Here is an 18,003-nt window from a genome sequence, read left to right on the forward strand (position 1 = left end):
AAAAGAGTGGATGGACCAGAGATCTTTAGTTCTCTGCTGCCAATGCCAAGCATTGTCCTTTCTGTTTCATAGATGAATGGAAATAAAGAGGGTGTAACTCCGACAAAGATGAACACATGGGACAAGAGCACCAACTCAGCCAATCGGATCGACCTCTCCGCCGTGTAGAAAGTCAACAGGTGTCTCTGTGGATGGAGAATGTGCTGAAGCTCAGTAGTGTGGAGTGACAAGCAAGAGTATTTCCATTCCAGTTTATGTGATGAATTGGACAGTTATCTAAGTCTCAAGTCATACACAATAAAATATGAGGTTTTATGTAGCTGATATATAGCTCCACCCTTTCAAACAGAAAGACTCAAAATTGTGCCTTATTAGTGTCTCATTTAAAACACGTTGTATTCCCTGAAACAGGGGCTTAGTTTTCTGATAAGAAGATCAGTGAGATATGATGCCAGGTTTAACTATTACGCTTTGTATATCAGAGTGTCTAGAGTGTTCTGGCTCATGGTTTGTGTGTCCATTGCAATGGATTGTTGTTTGTCAGCATTTATTTAAAATACAGTGACATGTTTTGACTTTAAGCTTTTCTCCTAAATAAAGAGAATCCATCTGGTTCAACTGACACGCACATGATACAACTAGTTTTTTAGACAATGTGTGTTTGCAGGGTATGATTAATAAGAAATTTGTGATCTTTAGTAACAGAAGACCAAGGAAAGATGTTTAATTTCCTAGATGCATGCCCTCAAAACAAAAGGCTCTTTCAGTTGCTTTTCTCAAGTTTACCAAATTACAGCATCCAGAGGAAGAGGCAAATAGTTAACAGTGGATAATGTAGCAATGAAATAAACCCTGTATAATTCTGTATTTATTTATTTTTTATTCTGAGTTTGATTTCATAAGTGTCACCGTTAGACTTCAGATATCTTAGCGTGTGTCTTCCTTTTTCTTGTACATCTATCTTACTCTAAATTGAACTGACTGGTATTTTGCAGTCCCTCTCATCTTAATAAGAAGCATAGCATATGGTTTCTGAAAGACATTGAAGACTGGTTTGTTTTAGACATAGTTCCGTGAAATTTTGCTATGTCATTACAAAGTTGGAGAGTCAAATTCATTCAGTCAATCCATATTCATATTGTACTGTACACAAAAGTGTATATGTTCTGCAATAGTGTCAGAATAATGCGGTCGGTTTATTTTTTTAACATACTGTGAGAATGGAGGGAGATGGCATATTTTAAAATGTCGTTGATCTTACACTGTAGCAACATTCGGTCTCTTAAAAAACAGAATTTACTGTAAGTAACTCAGAACACTTTTCAAGTTGGTTTTAAATCTATAGGTATTTCAACAATTGTATTCTGTTTGTTTTCTTATGGTACTATAGTTTGCTTACAAATTCCTTTATTAAAAATATTCATGATGAATTGGTGTCATAACTACCACATACTAAACATGACTGCAGGCATCTTGTTTAAAAATGTAATTATTTCTTTCTCCTGCTCTTTGTGGATGATAATGCATACATGTCATTTACATTTTCCTCACTCCAAGCAGGTTACAGTCTTAATCTCTCATAGTTAGGGACCATCAAAAAATACTTCAGTTATGCTACAGGGCTGACCAATAAATTGAAATGTGTTGAATATGGTTTAAGTGTGATAATTGATTGTGAGTGTTTTCAAATATCAAAAACTATAATCTTAGCCTTAGTGTCTTGATCAATACATGGATCCTTGTCAATATTCAGTTTAACGTTACACTTTTCCACCAACATGCATTGAATTAAAAGTCATTCATCTCACTAGTTTTAAGCTGTCAATTTACAGTATATATGCACTCCTAGATTAGATTTAATATATTCTTATTTCTTCCACTTCCTTCCCTGAACTTTTGTAGATACACTGTAGACAAATCCTCAATAAAATGATCTGTTCCACAATCAGCCACTCCAAACCCGGTCTCATATATGCAGGTATTTCAACCATATGGATTGTATGATATTATAATTGGATATATATAGGATAGTATAATTGTTAAGATGTAAATTTGGAATAATGGTAATATTTTGACAGCGACCACACCAGCTTGTGCCCGGCCTCTCGCTTGATGACATCTGGGATTGGCTTCAGCATCCCCTGTGACCTTGAGACAGACAATGGATGGATGGATGGATGGATGGATGGATGGGTGGATGGATGGATGGATGGATGGATGGATGGTAATATTTTGTAAAATCAAACACTTTGATAATTTTTAGAGATACAGTATATGTGACAGGTTGGGTTACTGCAACTGAAATGAGCAAAAAAAAAACTTTGTGATTACAGCTGGAAAATAACTTCACTAGAATAAGCACTTTGCTGAATGCATCAGTGTTCACAAGTAACGCTTTGAAGAAATGTTTTAGTGGTCTCTTGGAAAATTAAAATCTACAAATGCTTCTCTGACAATTTCTATATAGGTAATAAAAAAACATGAACACAAAGTGTTAATTACTCATTAAAAACTCAAAGAAAATTTTACAATTTTTCAAGAGAAACACGGAGGCCCATCTGTTTTTGTTTATGTTAACCAATAGGCTTTAAATGGAAAATATTGGTGTTACGATGTTATTGAAATAATATTGTTACGTAACATCAGTGACTGTTTTTCCACGCACAGCAAACTCCACACTACTTCACTCTGAACTTATAATATTGGCATGGTTTTTAACGTTTTCCTCAAATAAACATTCAACATCTTCGGAATACGCGCCTGTCAATGAGGGTTCTTCAAAATGTAACATTTAAAGCAAGTTTGAGTTTATTTTCCAAACTAACTTAGCTGTGTACAAGATGTCCGCGAAGGCACCGCGACCCAACAGCTGCGTCTATCTGCGCATGCTCCGTGTGACCTGACCAGAGGACTGCTAACGAAAAAGGTGAGGAGGACAGTAATATATAAACTCCGGCTGAACACAAACAATGGACAACACTGTTGCTTCTTTTTCAGTGTTATTGCTGCTACAGAAGCAGCGTTGACTAGTTTTAGCGCGTTACCATCGTTTAACAAGCATCGTGGATCGCGAATACTTTGTTTACATGCCTTTGTTTACAACATCATCCACGTTGTTTTAGCTTATATTCGGCTAAAACCCTTGCGCGGTTGCCGTTATATTTAATTTTAACTTTAAAGCTTTCTCGTTCCAGAACATCGTTTGTGATCGACAAAAATGAGGTTCAGCTGCGCAGGGGAAATGTTTTGGATCTGTGCACATGGTAAATAAGCCTCGTGAACCTGCTTGGATTCTTCATCGTGTTTAGTATATTATCCATGGAGTCTGTTGGGAAGTTTGAGTTCAACAGGAAAGACTTGATTGGTCATGGTGCCTTCGCAGTTGTTTTCAAAGGACGGCATAAAGAGGTAACTTGAATATTTCTTCACATTTTGTTATTGGCCCACTGTTAACAAGGCTGTTGTGTGGCGTTATTAACTAACGATTTATTTTGCTGTTAAAGAAACATGAATGGGAAGTCGCTGTTAAGTGTATCAACAAGAAAAACTTGGCAAAGTCACAGGCTCTGCTAGGCAAGGAAATAAAAATATTGAAGGTAATAAATGCATATCTAGTGACGCCAGCATGCATTATTTGTCAGTGTTAATTAAACATTATATTTACCCCTCCTTCTAGGAGCTCAAACATGAGAATATTGTGCGGCTGTTGGACTACCAGGTATGGATAGATTGTCTCTTATTCTATTTACGCACACACCAGCACCGACTATAAAATAGTAACAGTATCACCACACACAGTTCACCCTCATGACACATCTCGCAAAAGTTGACATGTTGCAGAAACGTTGAACATTGCCCTCGTGTTGGACATTGTGGTGTCTTTCGAGCATCGGTGAGCTTTGACATTAGCTCATAGGCGAACAGTGTATCTCTTGACTTCAACGATCGTCACACATTGTGTTCACCATTAACCATTTGCGCGGCTTTGAGTTTGCGTGAATGAATTAGCTTCTCACCTTACTAACACCTGTCAGCGGCCAAAAACGGGAGAGCTAATCTGTATTTCTGACAGATGGCAGGGTGCAGACCGCTAAACAATTGCTTATCAAACACAACAGTCTGTTGTCTTAACGCAGGGACAGAACAGTATTCAGGACCAATGACTTTGGATTAAACACTAAAACTCCAGGTCAGGTGCCACTGCTCAAGACAGCAGTTATGATCATTTACCTGCCATCAGCACCACCTGCTCACTTTGGTTGGTGCTTCAGCATGGCTTATTTGTCAAAACATATTATTGCAATATGTCAAGTGACACTTCAGTAAAGTTTTCAGAAGTAGCAAGCTTTCCTTTAACTTTTATTTCCCCTCAGTGTCACATGGGACTGGCGCCCTAAACATCTTACATTTTTCCATGTCATCTCACCACCCCACTGTGCCCTTTTTAGTAGCAATAGAGCGGCATGCCAGATTGGTCTCCATTTTTAGGCCTTTGAGCAAGTTGTTTTTAGTTTGTGCAAGTATTGTTGGTGAAAGGCCAAGAGTTTCATCTCATTTTAAGAACTCAGTTCATATCTTTAGCTGCGCCCCAGTGTTAAGACACTCTTGATTATTGGTATTAAATCAACACATTGTACTTGACATACATTTGACTCATATATGGCCACTGGATAAATCAATTATCAATGCAATTTGTTGCAGTTATTCCTTTTTCGCTGCTGACAAGTTTTTAATCTATTTGTGTGCTTTTCACAGGAAATGGGTGGATGTGTTTATCTGGTAATGGAGGTAAGTTGTCGTGTAGAAGTGCTAATGGGGACGTCTGTTATGGAGATGCATTCACAGTCAAATTGAGGCTTGTCCTTCTCTTTTTCAGTACTGCAATGGGGGTGACCTGGCAGAGTACCTCCAATGTAAGAACACTATAACAAACCACTTCATACGGCTCAATATCTCAATATGCAGTCACAAGATACAGCTAAACAATATCTCATTATTGCAAAGTTTTTCCGTTTCACCTTTGGTCACTGTGAGACTGCGACATTCTCAACACACCTTGCCGATGTAAGTCAGGATCAAACCTGAAAGTTGAAAGAAAACATGTTTGGAGTGGTTCACTATGGCACTGCTGGGTCAGTTTGGCTTTTAAGAGGCTTAGCAAAGTTTTTTCAGTTTTTGGATGAAATAATAGGATTTTTACTGGCAGAAGCAGTCTGTCATACCAGGTTTATTATCCCTGGCTGAATTCTGACAAATTCTCCAAAGTACTGAAACCACATACAATCAAATGACTTCAATAGTTTTGTCATTATTCTTTATATATATATATATATATATATATGTATGTATATGTGTGTGTGTGTAAGTATATATATATATATATATATATACACACACACACACACACACATATATATGTATATATGTATACATACACACATATATATATACACACACATACATATGTGCGCACACACACACACACATATATATATATATATATATATGTGTGTGTGTGTGTGTATATGTATATATGTATACGTATATGTATATATTAGATTATATGGACCAAAACCAATTGAGCGGGCATTGAAACTCACTCACCATATGCTCTCTGATTTCACAGTGTTGACATTACCAGGATGCTGTTATTGACGATAAAAAATATGAATTTACCTCACCAGTGTCGATGATTAGAAACTGGTATTGTCTATGTCGGCCACTGTGCCAGCGTGTCTTATTTTGCAGACTGGCCTGTTTTGTGTCCCTGCCAGGAGGTACATTCAGCTATTTGCAGCTAGCCTCACATTCATGTTGGCTCACGGGGCACCCACATGACCCCACCCATCTGTCACACTCTTAGCCCTATCATCTGGTGGAAAAACACTGCTGCTAGAAGTACTGGCTCTACTGGGAAGGGGGTGTCTTAACAGCCTTTACGTCATTATCCAAATGAAGTTGTAAACAAAGTTCTTTTCAAATCATGTGACCAGTGACTCTGATGTGATGTTAGAACCCGACATTAAATCACTCCTTCATGGCAGCACGTGAGCAAACACATTTAAGGAAACCTAAAGCAGGAATGGTTTGTGTCATTATTAGTGGTTTATTGTTTAATCAGTGATTTGAGCAATAAAAACTGCAGATGAGCTGGAATGTTCTTTTTTTAAGTGGAAATACTGGTTATGGTTAGAGTCTTCAGGAAAAAAGTGATCATCTGGAAGCAGGTTACATACACTGTATGTTTAAACTTTGTAAACTTGGTTTACTGTGTCAAATATAATTATCCACTTTGTTACTAATATAATAATTTAGTGAGTCAAATAGGTAAATCGCAAATATCTGTTATTGCTATTGCCAAAACTTAGAGTACAAACATAGAGCTGCTTTTGATTTATTGTTGTAAAAAAGTAAAGAGAGTGACATCAATTAAGAGCACAACTTTTTTTAGGATAACTTTCAAATCCATATAATTAGGGTTGTTTGTAACGTTGCAAGAGTGGACATCAGTTTTCACTGCACTACTGATAGAAATACTCCAGTTCTGTCATAGTAAAAAAAAATATCAATGCCTTTATTATTTATCAGTCATTACATTTTTGGCAAACTGTGAAATATATTTAGTAACTACCACCAGATAGCACTAAGATCAGCTATATCGGCTCGTTGTAGTTTTATCTGCTCTGTATTCCAAAAGTCATTATTCAATAACCCCTGATAGGGCAAGTGTACATTCTGTTCCTGAACTTGGGGAGATGAAGTACCTGATTATGTCAATGACCTGAAATAGGTGTAAAAAATATATTACTGATGATAACTATTAAGACTGTTTTGTTTGAAGCATTGCTCTGTCGTCGTGGCTTTGAAACTGTATCCGAGCAGGTCTTACAGTGTTTTTGCAGTGCAGTGGGTTTTACCTGCAGAATGTGGTCCAAGGATCAGGTGGCCACAGGTTATTGTTATCTAACAATGAAAAAGTAATCATGTTTTTGAAACTCTAGTAGGATACAACTAAACAAATCAACCATGAGTCAGAAGATGCTTTATACTACCAGTTTTGCTGTAAAAACACAGGTGGTGTTGTCTTGAAACATAATGGTGGCTGTGTTATTCAATGTTTTTGCGGGCCTGGGATTATTAATGGTCAGTTTACTCACAAAGCTTATGAGTACACAGAAAGATTTGGAGCACTGAACAGAGTAAGAATTTACACTAGTGCTTTTCCTCTGTTGTCTTACAAAAATGTTGTGGAAGTTCTCCAGTAAAAAGACCCTGATATGAATTATTTTCGTCAGCTAATTTATCAAACTGTTTCAAAATTCCGAGCTGAAGTCCTCAAACCTTCATTGTTACTCAAACAAGATAACCAATCTTAAATTGAGGTTTAGTGGTATTTTTTTAAATGATCAAATCGTTCACTCTTTGAAGAATTCTTTATCATTTTTAAAATGGATGACAATATTGAATTTCACTTTATCACGTGTCTCTAAAGAACATACAAACCTCTCAGCCCAACTTTTCTCTGTTTCATCTTCTTTTCCCCCCAACCCTCAGCTAAGGGGACACTGAGTGAAGACACCATCCGTGTATTTGTACAGCAGATTGCTCAGGCCATGACAGTTCTGCAGAGCAAAGGCATACTCCACAGGGACCTAAAACCACAGAACATCCTGCTCTGTCATCCAGAGGGACGCAAGTCCAGTTCTACCAACACTTCCGTCAAGATTGGTAAAAACATGAGATAGACCAGAATAACTGAATGTCACTGACTTGTCCACGTGAACCGCTGTTACTGTTGCTTTTTTGCAAGAAGAAAAGTTGGCCTGAGACTCTACCTGAATACTCCATTTATATTTTCTGCAGTTGCCACAAAGCATGGTTCTTCATTAATTAAATGTTCCCAACCATAATGCTGGAAATGCTGCCATTAAGGGCTTTGGGATTCCTTTTTAATAGCAGCCATCATCTTTTGCTTTGTAAATACTGCTCTGTCAAAGGTAGCCCTATGAATCATCAAGCTGTTTGCTTGCAAAATGTTGCAACTCTGACTTAAGAGTGAGATGCGTCATGTATTCATTTAATCATTGTTTATCTAAATGATGATGTCAATATGGCATCATAAAATCTGAGTATGACTTGTTCTCTAATTGAGTAAATTATCTTGAAAGGGTTAATATAGCAAAATAAATTGGTCACTGAATTTGTATCAATTGAAAAGAGATGAAAGTTATTTGAAGGAAACATCACATACTTATTTATGCACACACACACTTCACCATTTTGTCTCCTCTTACCATCCAGCTGACTTTGGGTTTGCGAGACATCTTCAGACAAACACAATGGCAGCAACACTGTGTGGGTCACCCATGTACATGGTGAGTTTCGGCTCCTCTCTAGTTTTCTGTGTGAACAATGCTATTATGTCATCATGTCTCTAATCTTTAAACTGTGTTGACATAGGCTCCTGAGGTCATCATGTCCCAGAATTATGATGCTAAAGCAGATTTGTGGAGTATCGGCACTATTGTCTACCAGTGTCTGACTGGAAAAGCACCTTTTCATGTGAGTAACATCTATAATTATTCATGTTTACAACATCAAATGATGAACTAAGTGAATGTAATTAGCAATTCACCAGTAATTTGCCTATGCAATCACTTGTGGAATTGTGTAAGGCCCCTAGTTCCTAGAAAGGGTTGTCTTATCACTGTCAACACAAAACTGGACATGATGCATCCTTTGCACAATATGATACACGTAACTATTAAAAGCCACCTGCCTCGTGAGATTACTTTCTACCAAGGCTCATGTTTAGTTTTTCGAAAAATGATGGAACACCTTGAATACTTATTGGGAAAGAGTCATGTTTACAGATGGGGGCATGCAAAGGCTGGCTTTGTGCTTTTTCTCTGAAACAAGAGTAAACATTGTTTCATTACCCTTGGTATTACTTTCCATCTTTCACGTGTTTGCTCTCGTGAGACTGTTTTTTTGCATATTGTGTAATCTTTGATTTTTGTTAGGCTATTTGTAGATCATATGTATTATTTTCAAAACTCAAATGATTCCATTGCATTAGAAGTGAAGGAACATTCTATCTGTACCTTTGTAGGTTAATATTCATGTGAACTAGTTTTCCTACAGAATGAGAGTGAAGACAATCTTTTTCTGACAGAGATATCAGAGAGTCAAGAAAAGTCTGAGGTTATTGTGAGTTCAGCTGATAACAAAAGTGACACTTAGCTGGCATTGCTAACAGTTCCACTTTGAAACTTAAATCATAAATCTGTGATCATGATTCAAGTGTAACCATCAAATGGCTCATGTTTAGAATTTATGGGCCCTGGCACTACTCATGTTTATGTTTATGAAGGAAAATCAAGTCCAAAAGTTCTCATTACTTATTCGATTAAATAAAGGTCAAGGATACACTTTGCATTTGAATATTAGCTTTTGTAAGCCATCTTCAATCTGCCAAGAAATCATTGGCATAATTAGCAAAGAGTGGTTTAAGTCTTTGAAAATCAATGAATAAATATAGTAAAAGGCCACAGAAAATACCAATAAATTAATTAAATCTATAAAGATATCAATGATGGGCAAAAAGGCCACGCTTACTTTCACAATAACTGTTATTGCATTTAAAAAAGTAAAGGTGAAATACCTACATTACACATGTGTTGAACATGAGCGGGGGTGTATATGCTTGTCAATCTATTTCCATACCTTATTCGTGGTTGTGTTGTGTTTGCACAGGCCAGCACACCACAGGAGCTGCGTCTCTTCTATGAATGTAACCGGACTCTTGTTCCCAAGTTAGTGCACCCAAGCACCCCGACTCCACACACACACACACACACACACATACATACACAAATACATAATATACAAACATACACACAGTATGTAGAAACTTAATGTTTTGTGGATGACTACCGTTTATTTGGTCTGCATATACACTTATGTTTACAAGAATTAAGGTCAGTGTATGTTCCTTAAAAAAAACAGTAAAATGAATATCACGTTTGTGCGTTACAGAGCAATACCAAAATAGTTCTTGCACTGAAGAAATTGATTCGGGCACCCATTAAAACTGATTACCTAGAACACCAGCCACTTGGCTGTCTGATTGAGTCATATGGCGGAAGAGGAAAGATTAAGAATTTATTTTTGTCCTTTTCTGCCTGTGTGAGTCTTAAATGCAACACACGAAGAACAGAAGACCAGAATTGTCGACTTTTTACCCTGATACTTTCTGATGTAATTTTATGGCTGGTGTATGCCCCTTGGCCCACTCTTATCTTTTCCAATGTTAAAGCCAGTGATAAACTGCCTGAGGTGGTGCGTGAAGAGAGGTTTGTTTATTTCTTGTTGTTCTATTTTTAACTTACTTTGTGCTGCCAGCCAGTGGCCTGCATGGCTATCGTATTCCAAATGACCCACATAGCTCAGTAGACACAAGCGCACAGTCTGCAGTGACTGAGTGCCATGATGCCTTGAAGTTTTGCACCAAAGATATATACTAGACCACAATATTATACTGTACTGTTATGAAATGCAGTTTACCTAAACATTGTCTTTTAACACCACAATATCAACACCATAAAACACATGATAATATGTTGTCATTGGCACACAAAACTGCATAATTCTCGAGGCCAAAAATGGTAGTTCGCTGAGTGCCTGAAAAAATTCAGAAGCCATTCTTTTTGAAAGAGTGTTTTTGTGCATTAATTTAACTATGAACATCAGCTATTCTTTTGTGAAATGTTTGGCTTCGAAAACAGTCATTTGAGTCCCACTGCAAGTCACTTACAAAGTCTTGGAAAATCTTCCAATATTTCATCCTATCTGAAATAATATGATTTTGTGTCTTTATGATCTATTTTGACATTTATTCATAATAGAAAGTGTCTCAGAATAGGTTGACAAGGTTTACTTGACATTGTTGTTTTTCCTATAATTTGTTTAGAGAAAAGCTGTGTAACCTAAGCTAATTTCTAAATAGAAAAAACATGCATCTTTCTGCAGCATTCCCAAGGAAACATCACGTAATTTAAAACATCTACTGTTGGGACTTCTTCAAAGAAATCACAAGGATCGGCTAAGCTTTGGTAAACTTCTACCGTAATCGATCAATATATTGTCTTAAATGCGTTTTATAAACTGTCTTACAACCCCATCATCACATTTACAGATGAATTTTTCCATCACCCTTTTCTGAACACAAGCTCATCCACAAAAAAAAGTATGTACCTCACCCTGATTATTTTAGTATATCTTATAAACCTGCTATAACTTCTATTCCTCAATGAGCACTCTTATGTTTTAAACAGGCTCTTCAACTCCTCTGCTCTCCTACCCCAGTTCAGTGTCTGCAAGTTCCTCTAGCAGTTCTTCCACATCCCATCTGGCTAGCCCTCAAGTGTGTGCACTGTCCTTTTGGCCAAATGAAAAAATACATGTTTGAATGCTTTTCACTTATTTTACTTCTACATTTAATGTAATTAATTTTGAGTTTTCTTTCAGTGAAATCTTTTCACGTGGTTGATTTATGCTTTCTTAGCATTCCAGTGGAGAGACACACAGGCCTCAGCCCACACAGCACACGCCTGTCTACCAGCTCAAGGAAATAGCAAATCAAGACAGCAAGAATGGCTCAACTTACACAGAGGACTATGTTATGGTACCTGCTCCGTTTCCCTGTAAGAACTCCTACTGCAAAGCACCATAATGATCAATTGTTAATCAACATCAATGTATAAGACAGATAGGCAGGTTTTTAAAGGCATGTTTTCTCATAATTTAATGCACTGTAGGTGATTACACATGTGACGAAGACGTTGGATCACCTATTGACAGTTGCCTGATCTACAGTGGGTGAGTTTAAACTGCCTAGTTGTGTGATTTACAACAAATACAAAAACTTTTAGTAAGTAAGAAACAGGAACAAATAAAACTTTCTTTAAGACAAATTGTTTGTGTTTGATATTTACACATAACAAAAATATAATCATTCTCAGCATTCACTTATGATGACAAAGCAAACATTATATTCTTTGTTGTCTCTTAAGCTCACTAATAGCTGAGAAAGGCCAAGGTGCCGAAGGAAAGACACCACCCCCTTCTCCCCCACTACACTGTCCGTTTAAGCCAGTAAGGTAAGATGTATTGGGAATGGTGTTTTAAAGTTGACACTGTAGATGATTTTGAGAGTAACAAACGTTAATTTTGAACTAATTTTGTGAGAACCTTAGACTCAGCATTATAAAATGTATTCATATGTACAATAAGGCTATGCCTTTCTATTTCACCCACACAGAAAACCTTTTGAATTTGTCCGCAGTAACCGTAGCCAGTCAGAGCCAATTCCTGTCCCAACTCAGATCCAAAACTACCAGCGTATGGAACAGAACCTGCCACCTGTAGGCTTGAATGGTTCTACCAGGTATGTACAGTACACCTTCACTGTTGGCTTATCTTCTCACCTATCAGATAGTAGGCTGTCACATCCTGTTCCTCACATCTCTCAGGGTAAGACTCTACAGTGCTGACAGTAGCACTGAAAATTCGCCACAAAATGAAATATGTCAAACTCCAGCTCCAGGCTCAGCCAAACTCTTAACAAAGCTCACAGCTCAAGGAATACAACGTCAGCTCTCCCCTGTAGGTAAGCATCAACATGTTCTATCTAGTCTTGTATAGAGAGCTAGGGTCTCCACTCAAACCCAAAAGGACCCTTGGCAAGCTGGGTTTCTATTTCTAACATTGTGGGCTGAAGCAATATTTGAAGATTTACTATTTTTCTTTATTATCACAAACTAATGTTATATCTCAGTTGGATCCATTGCAGGCACCAGCTGCCCCTCTCTTTTCTATTCTTACCCCAATTGGTTTTGTTTGTCGCCTTTAACTGTTTAATTAGAAGCCCAACTACATGTTTTTCAATATTGTATAAAGACCTTTGTTTTATGTATATGTTTATAGTATTTTATTTTTTACATTATTACATTATATTTATATATATGTGTATATTACTTGATCTTGTGAAAAATGCATGACCTTCATTTGAATCGCGCCTAAATGTAAATTTAGTTCTGGCTTGGACAGATTTTTCATACGTTATAGCCTTTGCTCAGCCTGATGTTTAAGGTTTTCTCTGGCAGCCAAATTTGATACTTAATAAACATTAACATAAAGGGTTTTAGGTTATTAAAAAATACACCATCTGAAGTGAATCTTTGAACAAGTCCAGAGATTATTTAAAGATCACATGGTGCTACATTATTTTCTTAGTACTTAGTGTCCCTCTGCTTTATGTGTGTACTCGTACTTTGTTTGAATATTTGGTTATATACTAAGGCTTGTTTGATTCAGTTGTGTAGAGCCGTTACAGAAAGACAAAAGAACGTGTAGCCATTTTAATAAACAGGCAGAACTGTGTCTTTATTTAGAATTAATCCTCATATTAAATTCTCTTCAGCGGGAACTACCCAAAAGACCTTAGAACAGCCTTTCCCTCTCAGCACGAGGACTGGACAACTCACAGGCTCTTCTGCCTTCAAGGACATTTCTTACCCCAAGGTTAGATTCTTTCATCTATTAAACCGATTAAATCCAGTATGTGTCAAATACACACTCATTATATTTTGTCATAGATTTCTTTGTGATGTGTAGTAAATTTGTCAGGTGGAACAGTTCTTTACACTGTTCTTTACACTCCCAAGTTTCACTAAAGAATAAAAATGTCTGAAGACATCTTAAACAGCAGAATAATTTTTTAAATGTAGACAATATTGACACAATGGTAAAGATATTTAATTTTAGATTTCAGTCAAGACAATTCTTTAAGACAATTAGTTAATATATTTGAGACCCTTTTCTGTTGACAGACTGATTCAACAATTCAGAACCATATCAGGACAGTTCCAGATCTACAGACCCTGGACCTCTCATCTACCAAGATCAACCAAAGCTGGAAATCACCCAATAAAAAGGGGCCTTTTAAAAGGTAAGATTTGTCTTTTATTGTTATATTGTCGGTATTATGAAGGCATTTATAATTGGATAACATGTTTTACGTTTTTTTTGTATCATCATATATTAGCTTGATAAACCATATAATTGAAATCTAATTAGACAGAAATAGAAAAGACTTGTCACCTAATAGACAATTTGATGGTCCTGACTGTTTGTTGCTCCACTGAATGTCCAGATCACTGAGCAAAGGCAGACTGTCAGACATGCTACTCAAAGCTGCCTTTGCTACTCAACTTCTTGAACAAAAAAGTGACCAAAGCTTTGACTATGAGAAATGCAGGAACATGACAGGTATGTGTCTAAGATATGAGTAATTACAGAGCCAAAATCAAATTTTGACATGCTGCGGTTATTATTCACCATGTCTTTGACATAAAATGCTTGGTGAAAGATAATCTAACAAAAGCATTCAGAAATATAGCTGTGACAGTGTAGTGTTTATCAGTTGAGCCTTTAAACTTTTCTTATTTGTACCCACAGCTCCATCTACAGGTTTTCATTCAAGATATCCGTCTTCAGAAAGCCCACCTGCAGCAATGTTCTTTATTGGTTCTCCGTCCAGGGAAAACACTCCTCCAGATGCTATAGTATCAAAGATATTTACAGGTGCATTTCTGGTCTTGACTGATGTCATTTTAATCCCTGGCTCCCAAAGCTGTCATTCTACACTTCAAAAACCAGTGATTAATACAAAAATATTGATAGAATAAATTGTAAATTGTATATTGCCACATTATAGCTCTCATGTACTGTCCTAAAATTTCTTTGAATACAGGATCCCCCGGCTACATTAGCTCTGCATGGCCACTTAGCGGTTACCCTATTCAAAGAGAACATCGTACAAACAGTGAAACTGAAGCTATGGATGCAACTCCACCACGGAATTTGGTCTTTTACCCTCCAGAGCTTCCTGAAGATACTCTGATGGAGGTACAAATACTATGGTGCAGTGATGTTATGAAGAGAAGGAAACCTTGTTGATTGTGTTAAAATGAACGGCATGACACGTTTATAGATTAAATAGGCACGCAACAGTTCTGAGATGTCTGTTTTTCACAATGTTCTATTCCATTGATTTTACCCAGCGGGCTCATACAGATGCTCTGAGTGACCTTCGTTTCACATTGGCATTTGTCCAATGTGTCATGGAACTGGCTTCTTCTAAAGACCCAGAACTGGATACCATCAGTAGCCCTGATATTTCCGTTTTAGAACAGAGTCTGGTGACAGATCAAATCAGCATCTTGACTAAAGAGTGGAGGTGAGAGCCATTGCCCAGCATGCACATTAGTTCTCTTCTCATCACATATTTTCCTGAAAATCTTTCATGTATATGTTGCAGCTTTGCAGAACAATTAGTGCTCTATATGAAGGCTGTCGAATGGTTATCAGCCTCATTGCATTCTGCAAAGGAGAATATCAAACAAGGTGAACTACTTCCATCTTTCACAGTCAAACAAGGTGAGACCATTGACCTCTGGATTCAGAAGTACCAAGAACTCCGCTTCTGAAGAAATATAACTTTTCTTCTTCTTGTATATCACATAGGATAATTTTCCTCTTGAATATTATCCTTGCTAATTATTATCATGGCTGACAATAAAGGCACATAGGTTATATGAAAACATACACCAGTCTGGAAGCTCTATATGTGTTAGTAGATTCGTTGATAATGAATAAATGAAATGAAGATGAAGACATGATATCACGTCATGTGCGCAGTGATCAGGAAGCTGAATGAGTTATACAAGACCTGCGTATCAAGCTGTCGCTCCCTGAACCAACGGCTGCAGAAGTTCCTGCTGAACAAACAAAAGCTCATAGACTGTTTTAATGGACTCACAGCAGAGAAGCTCATCTATAGCCACACTGTACACATGGTGAGCTTCATTTCAAATCATCCATTATTAGAATGAAAAGTAAAAGTATCTTTATATATATGTGTGTTTGTTTCTTGATTCTCTTTTTCTGTTTCTCTCTCTTTGTTTTCCTTCTTGATTTGTTCAGGTACAGTCGGCAGCCTTAGACGAGATGTTCCACTGTAACACTGCATCAGTCCAGTGCTACCATAAAGCCCTGCTGCTTATGGAGGGCGTGTCCCGAATCATCACAGATCAAAAGGATATTGACAGCATTGATAAATGTATATAAAATCTCAATCTCATATGTTATGTGGAAAAAAACACAATGTGTTCAGTAGCTTGCCTTGTGCTCTTTTAGTTCCTGCATATATCACACACGTGATTAAATTGGTCTCAATCTCTTTTTTTTTTTTCCCCCAGGTAAGCAGTGTATTGAGCGACGCCTTTCAGCTCTGGACACTTAGCAGTATCCATGATCTCGTCAACTATCTTTACAGCAAATGTGTTACGTACTGCCCTTCCATCTCCTTTAAGACTGTCCACACACACATGCACTTTCATCTATCTTAAGGGAAATGACCACTGTAGCATCTGCTTCTGTCCCCACAACCAGTCTTTCCAGCAAGGAGACTGGAAGCCCTGTTTTGAACACGTTGAGATTTTTCGATGACAGATTGTTTAATTAGGAAAACACTTTTAAGATTATTATTTGTTTTGTTTATGTTACAATTTTTGTGTACTGTTTTGCACACCGTGAACATTTACTTGAAAAACTAACAGTTCTTTTATGTATATGGAGTTTATGTGCACTGTTCATCAGCTGAGAAGAGTCAGACTTCCTTCAATAACATGACCAAATAGAGCCAATGTGTAGCAATAATATTAAGACAGTGCCTGTGTTTCAAAAATGTTCTCACAACTTGTGTTTGGATTTTAATATGAAGATGTATGCAGTTTTACTTATTGTAGACTAGTATCATGGACTGGATGTAATTTAACATCAAACTGGGCTTGTAGTTGCGCCCTTGGTTTTAATAAGATACTTCAAGTGATGCCAATTGCATGCTACATTTGTTTCTGTGTGGGCTCACATTGTTTGTTTCTTTTCATTGAAGTTTATTTTTCGTGGAGTTTCATTGTGTGTTAATATATCGATTAATTAATATATGATTCTTGAGTGCCCGGCGTCACTCATTAATTACCATGATAATCAGTATGCTAAAACATTTTTAGAATTTATCCAATTGCCTTTTCTACTGTTATTTTATGACTGCAAGTCAGTTTTGCCAAAATGTGTCATAACACACTGTAAATATTTATTGTTAAAACAGCGATTCTCTTCTACATAAAGGATTTGTCTCAGTTTGCACACTCTTTTATTTTCCTCTCTCTTTATCTCCTGTTGTGATATTGAATTGAAAACATTAACTCACAATATGGGCTCAATGTACTTTATTATATAAATTGAACTGTAAATGTCAATCTATCATCAAACATCAAACAATGCAAAAGAAATTGTTTATGCTACAGATTCAGTGAAACTGAGGATTTGACCAATGTATTATTTTTAACATAGCCATTAAAAGAAACATTTGGTATTTGTCTGGCAATTGGTTACCATCCTTTTTTTTATCTGCCTTGAACACTTTTTTGCCTCAACATTTTGTAAATTGTGTTTTAGCAGTTAATCTACTCAAATGCTTGACAGGACTGTCTACAGGAGTACCGAGTTGAATGGAAACATATTGTGTAAGAAAATACATATAAAATCTCTTTTTTGGCACAATGTAAAACTCTACATATATACACACACATATATACATATAGTAGCGTTTTAGTCGGGGAAACACCCTGGTGATGGTAAATCATCTGTTTAAATGAGCAATAGCTGTTGGTGGCCACAGCCAGGCTACACAAGCCTGCAATCATCTTCCTCAATTCCAGGTACAAAAAAAACGGAATTCATTGCACCCCAAATCACACCCACAAAATTCCGGGCAACCCCAGAATCACATGGAAAACAAGCATCAACATAAACCCCAACTTTCATGACTTGCTACCATATATATGTATATATATATATATATATATATATATATAT

General features: G+C 36.9%; 2 protein-coding genes across 4 annotated transcripts in view; both read left to right on the plus strand.

Annotated features, from left to right (window-relative positions):
* adgrd1 (adhesion G protein-coupled receptor D1) overlaps window positions 1–2,026 on the plus strand; it is a 37,957-nt gene extending 35,931 nt beyond the window's left edge. The window contains exon 26 of one of the 2 annotated variants that reach the window (XM_086174275.1): window positions 73–2,026. In XM_086174275.1, the coding sequence (XP_086030401.1) occupies window positions 73–168 (96 nt within the window). In that variant the 3' untranslated portion in view covers window positions 169–2,026. The remainder of the gene's footprint in view (window positions 1–72) is intronic. The other variant, XM_086174276.1, reaches the window with a different exon arrangement.
* Window positions 2,027–2,954: 928 nt separating this feature from the next.
* On the plus strand, window positions 2,955–17,512 carry ulk1a (unc-51 like autophagy activating kinase 1a). 2 transcript variants are annotated; one of them, XM_086174295.1, is made up of 27 exons: window positions 2,955–3,408; window positions 3,504–3,596; window positions 3,677–3,718; window positions 4,756–4,788; window positions 4,877–4,913; window positions 7,555–7,728; window positions 8,302–8,375; window positions 8,461–8,562; window positions 9,757–9,815; window positions 11,032–11,114; window positions 11,198–11,248; window positions 11,337–11,425; window positions 11,567–11,705; window positions 11,820–11,880; window positions 12,075–12,161; window positions 12,323–12,448; window positions 12,534–12,670; window positions 13,484–13,584; window positions 13,893–14,011; window positions 14,216–14,331; window positions 14,521–14,646; window positions 14,816–14,970; window positions 15,126–15,301; window positions 15,383–15,501; window positions 15,763–15,920; window positions 16,048–16,183; window positions 16,323–17,512. In XM_086174295.1, exons 1-27 carry the CDS (start codon window positions 3,319–3,321, stop codon window positions 16,364–16,366), a joined length of 2,727 nt encoding a protein of 908 aa, XP_086030421.1. In that variant the 5' UTR covers window positions 2,955–3,318; the 3' UTR covers window positions 16,367–17,512. The 2 variants fall into 2 exon arrangements, with proteins under 2 accessions (XP_086030421.1, XP_086030422.1); XM_086174296.1 differs by having other exon boundaries at window positions 12,347–12,448.
* The last annotated feature ends 491 nt before the right edge of the window (window positions 17,513–18,003 follow it).

This window comes from Fistularia commersonii, chromosome 26 (assembly GCF_037954325.1).
Source record: "Fistularia commersonii isolate RoL2024-O1a breed Wild chromosome 26, RoL_Fcom_v1.0, whole genome shotgun sequence".
NCBI lineage: Eukaryota > Metazoa > Chordata > Actinopteri > Syngnathiformes > Fistulariidae > Fistularia > Fistularia commersonii.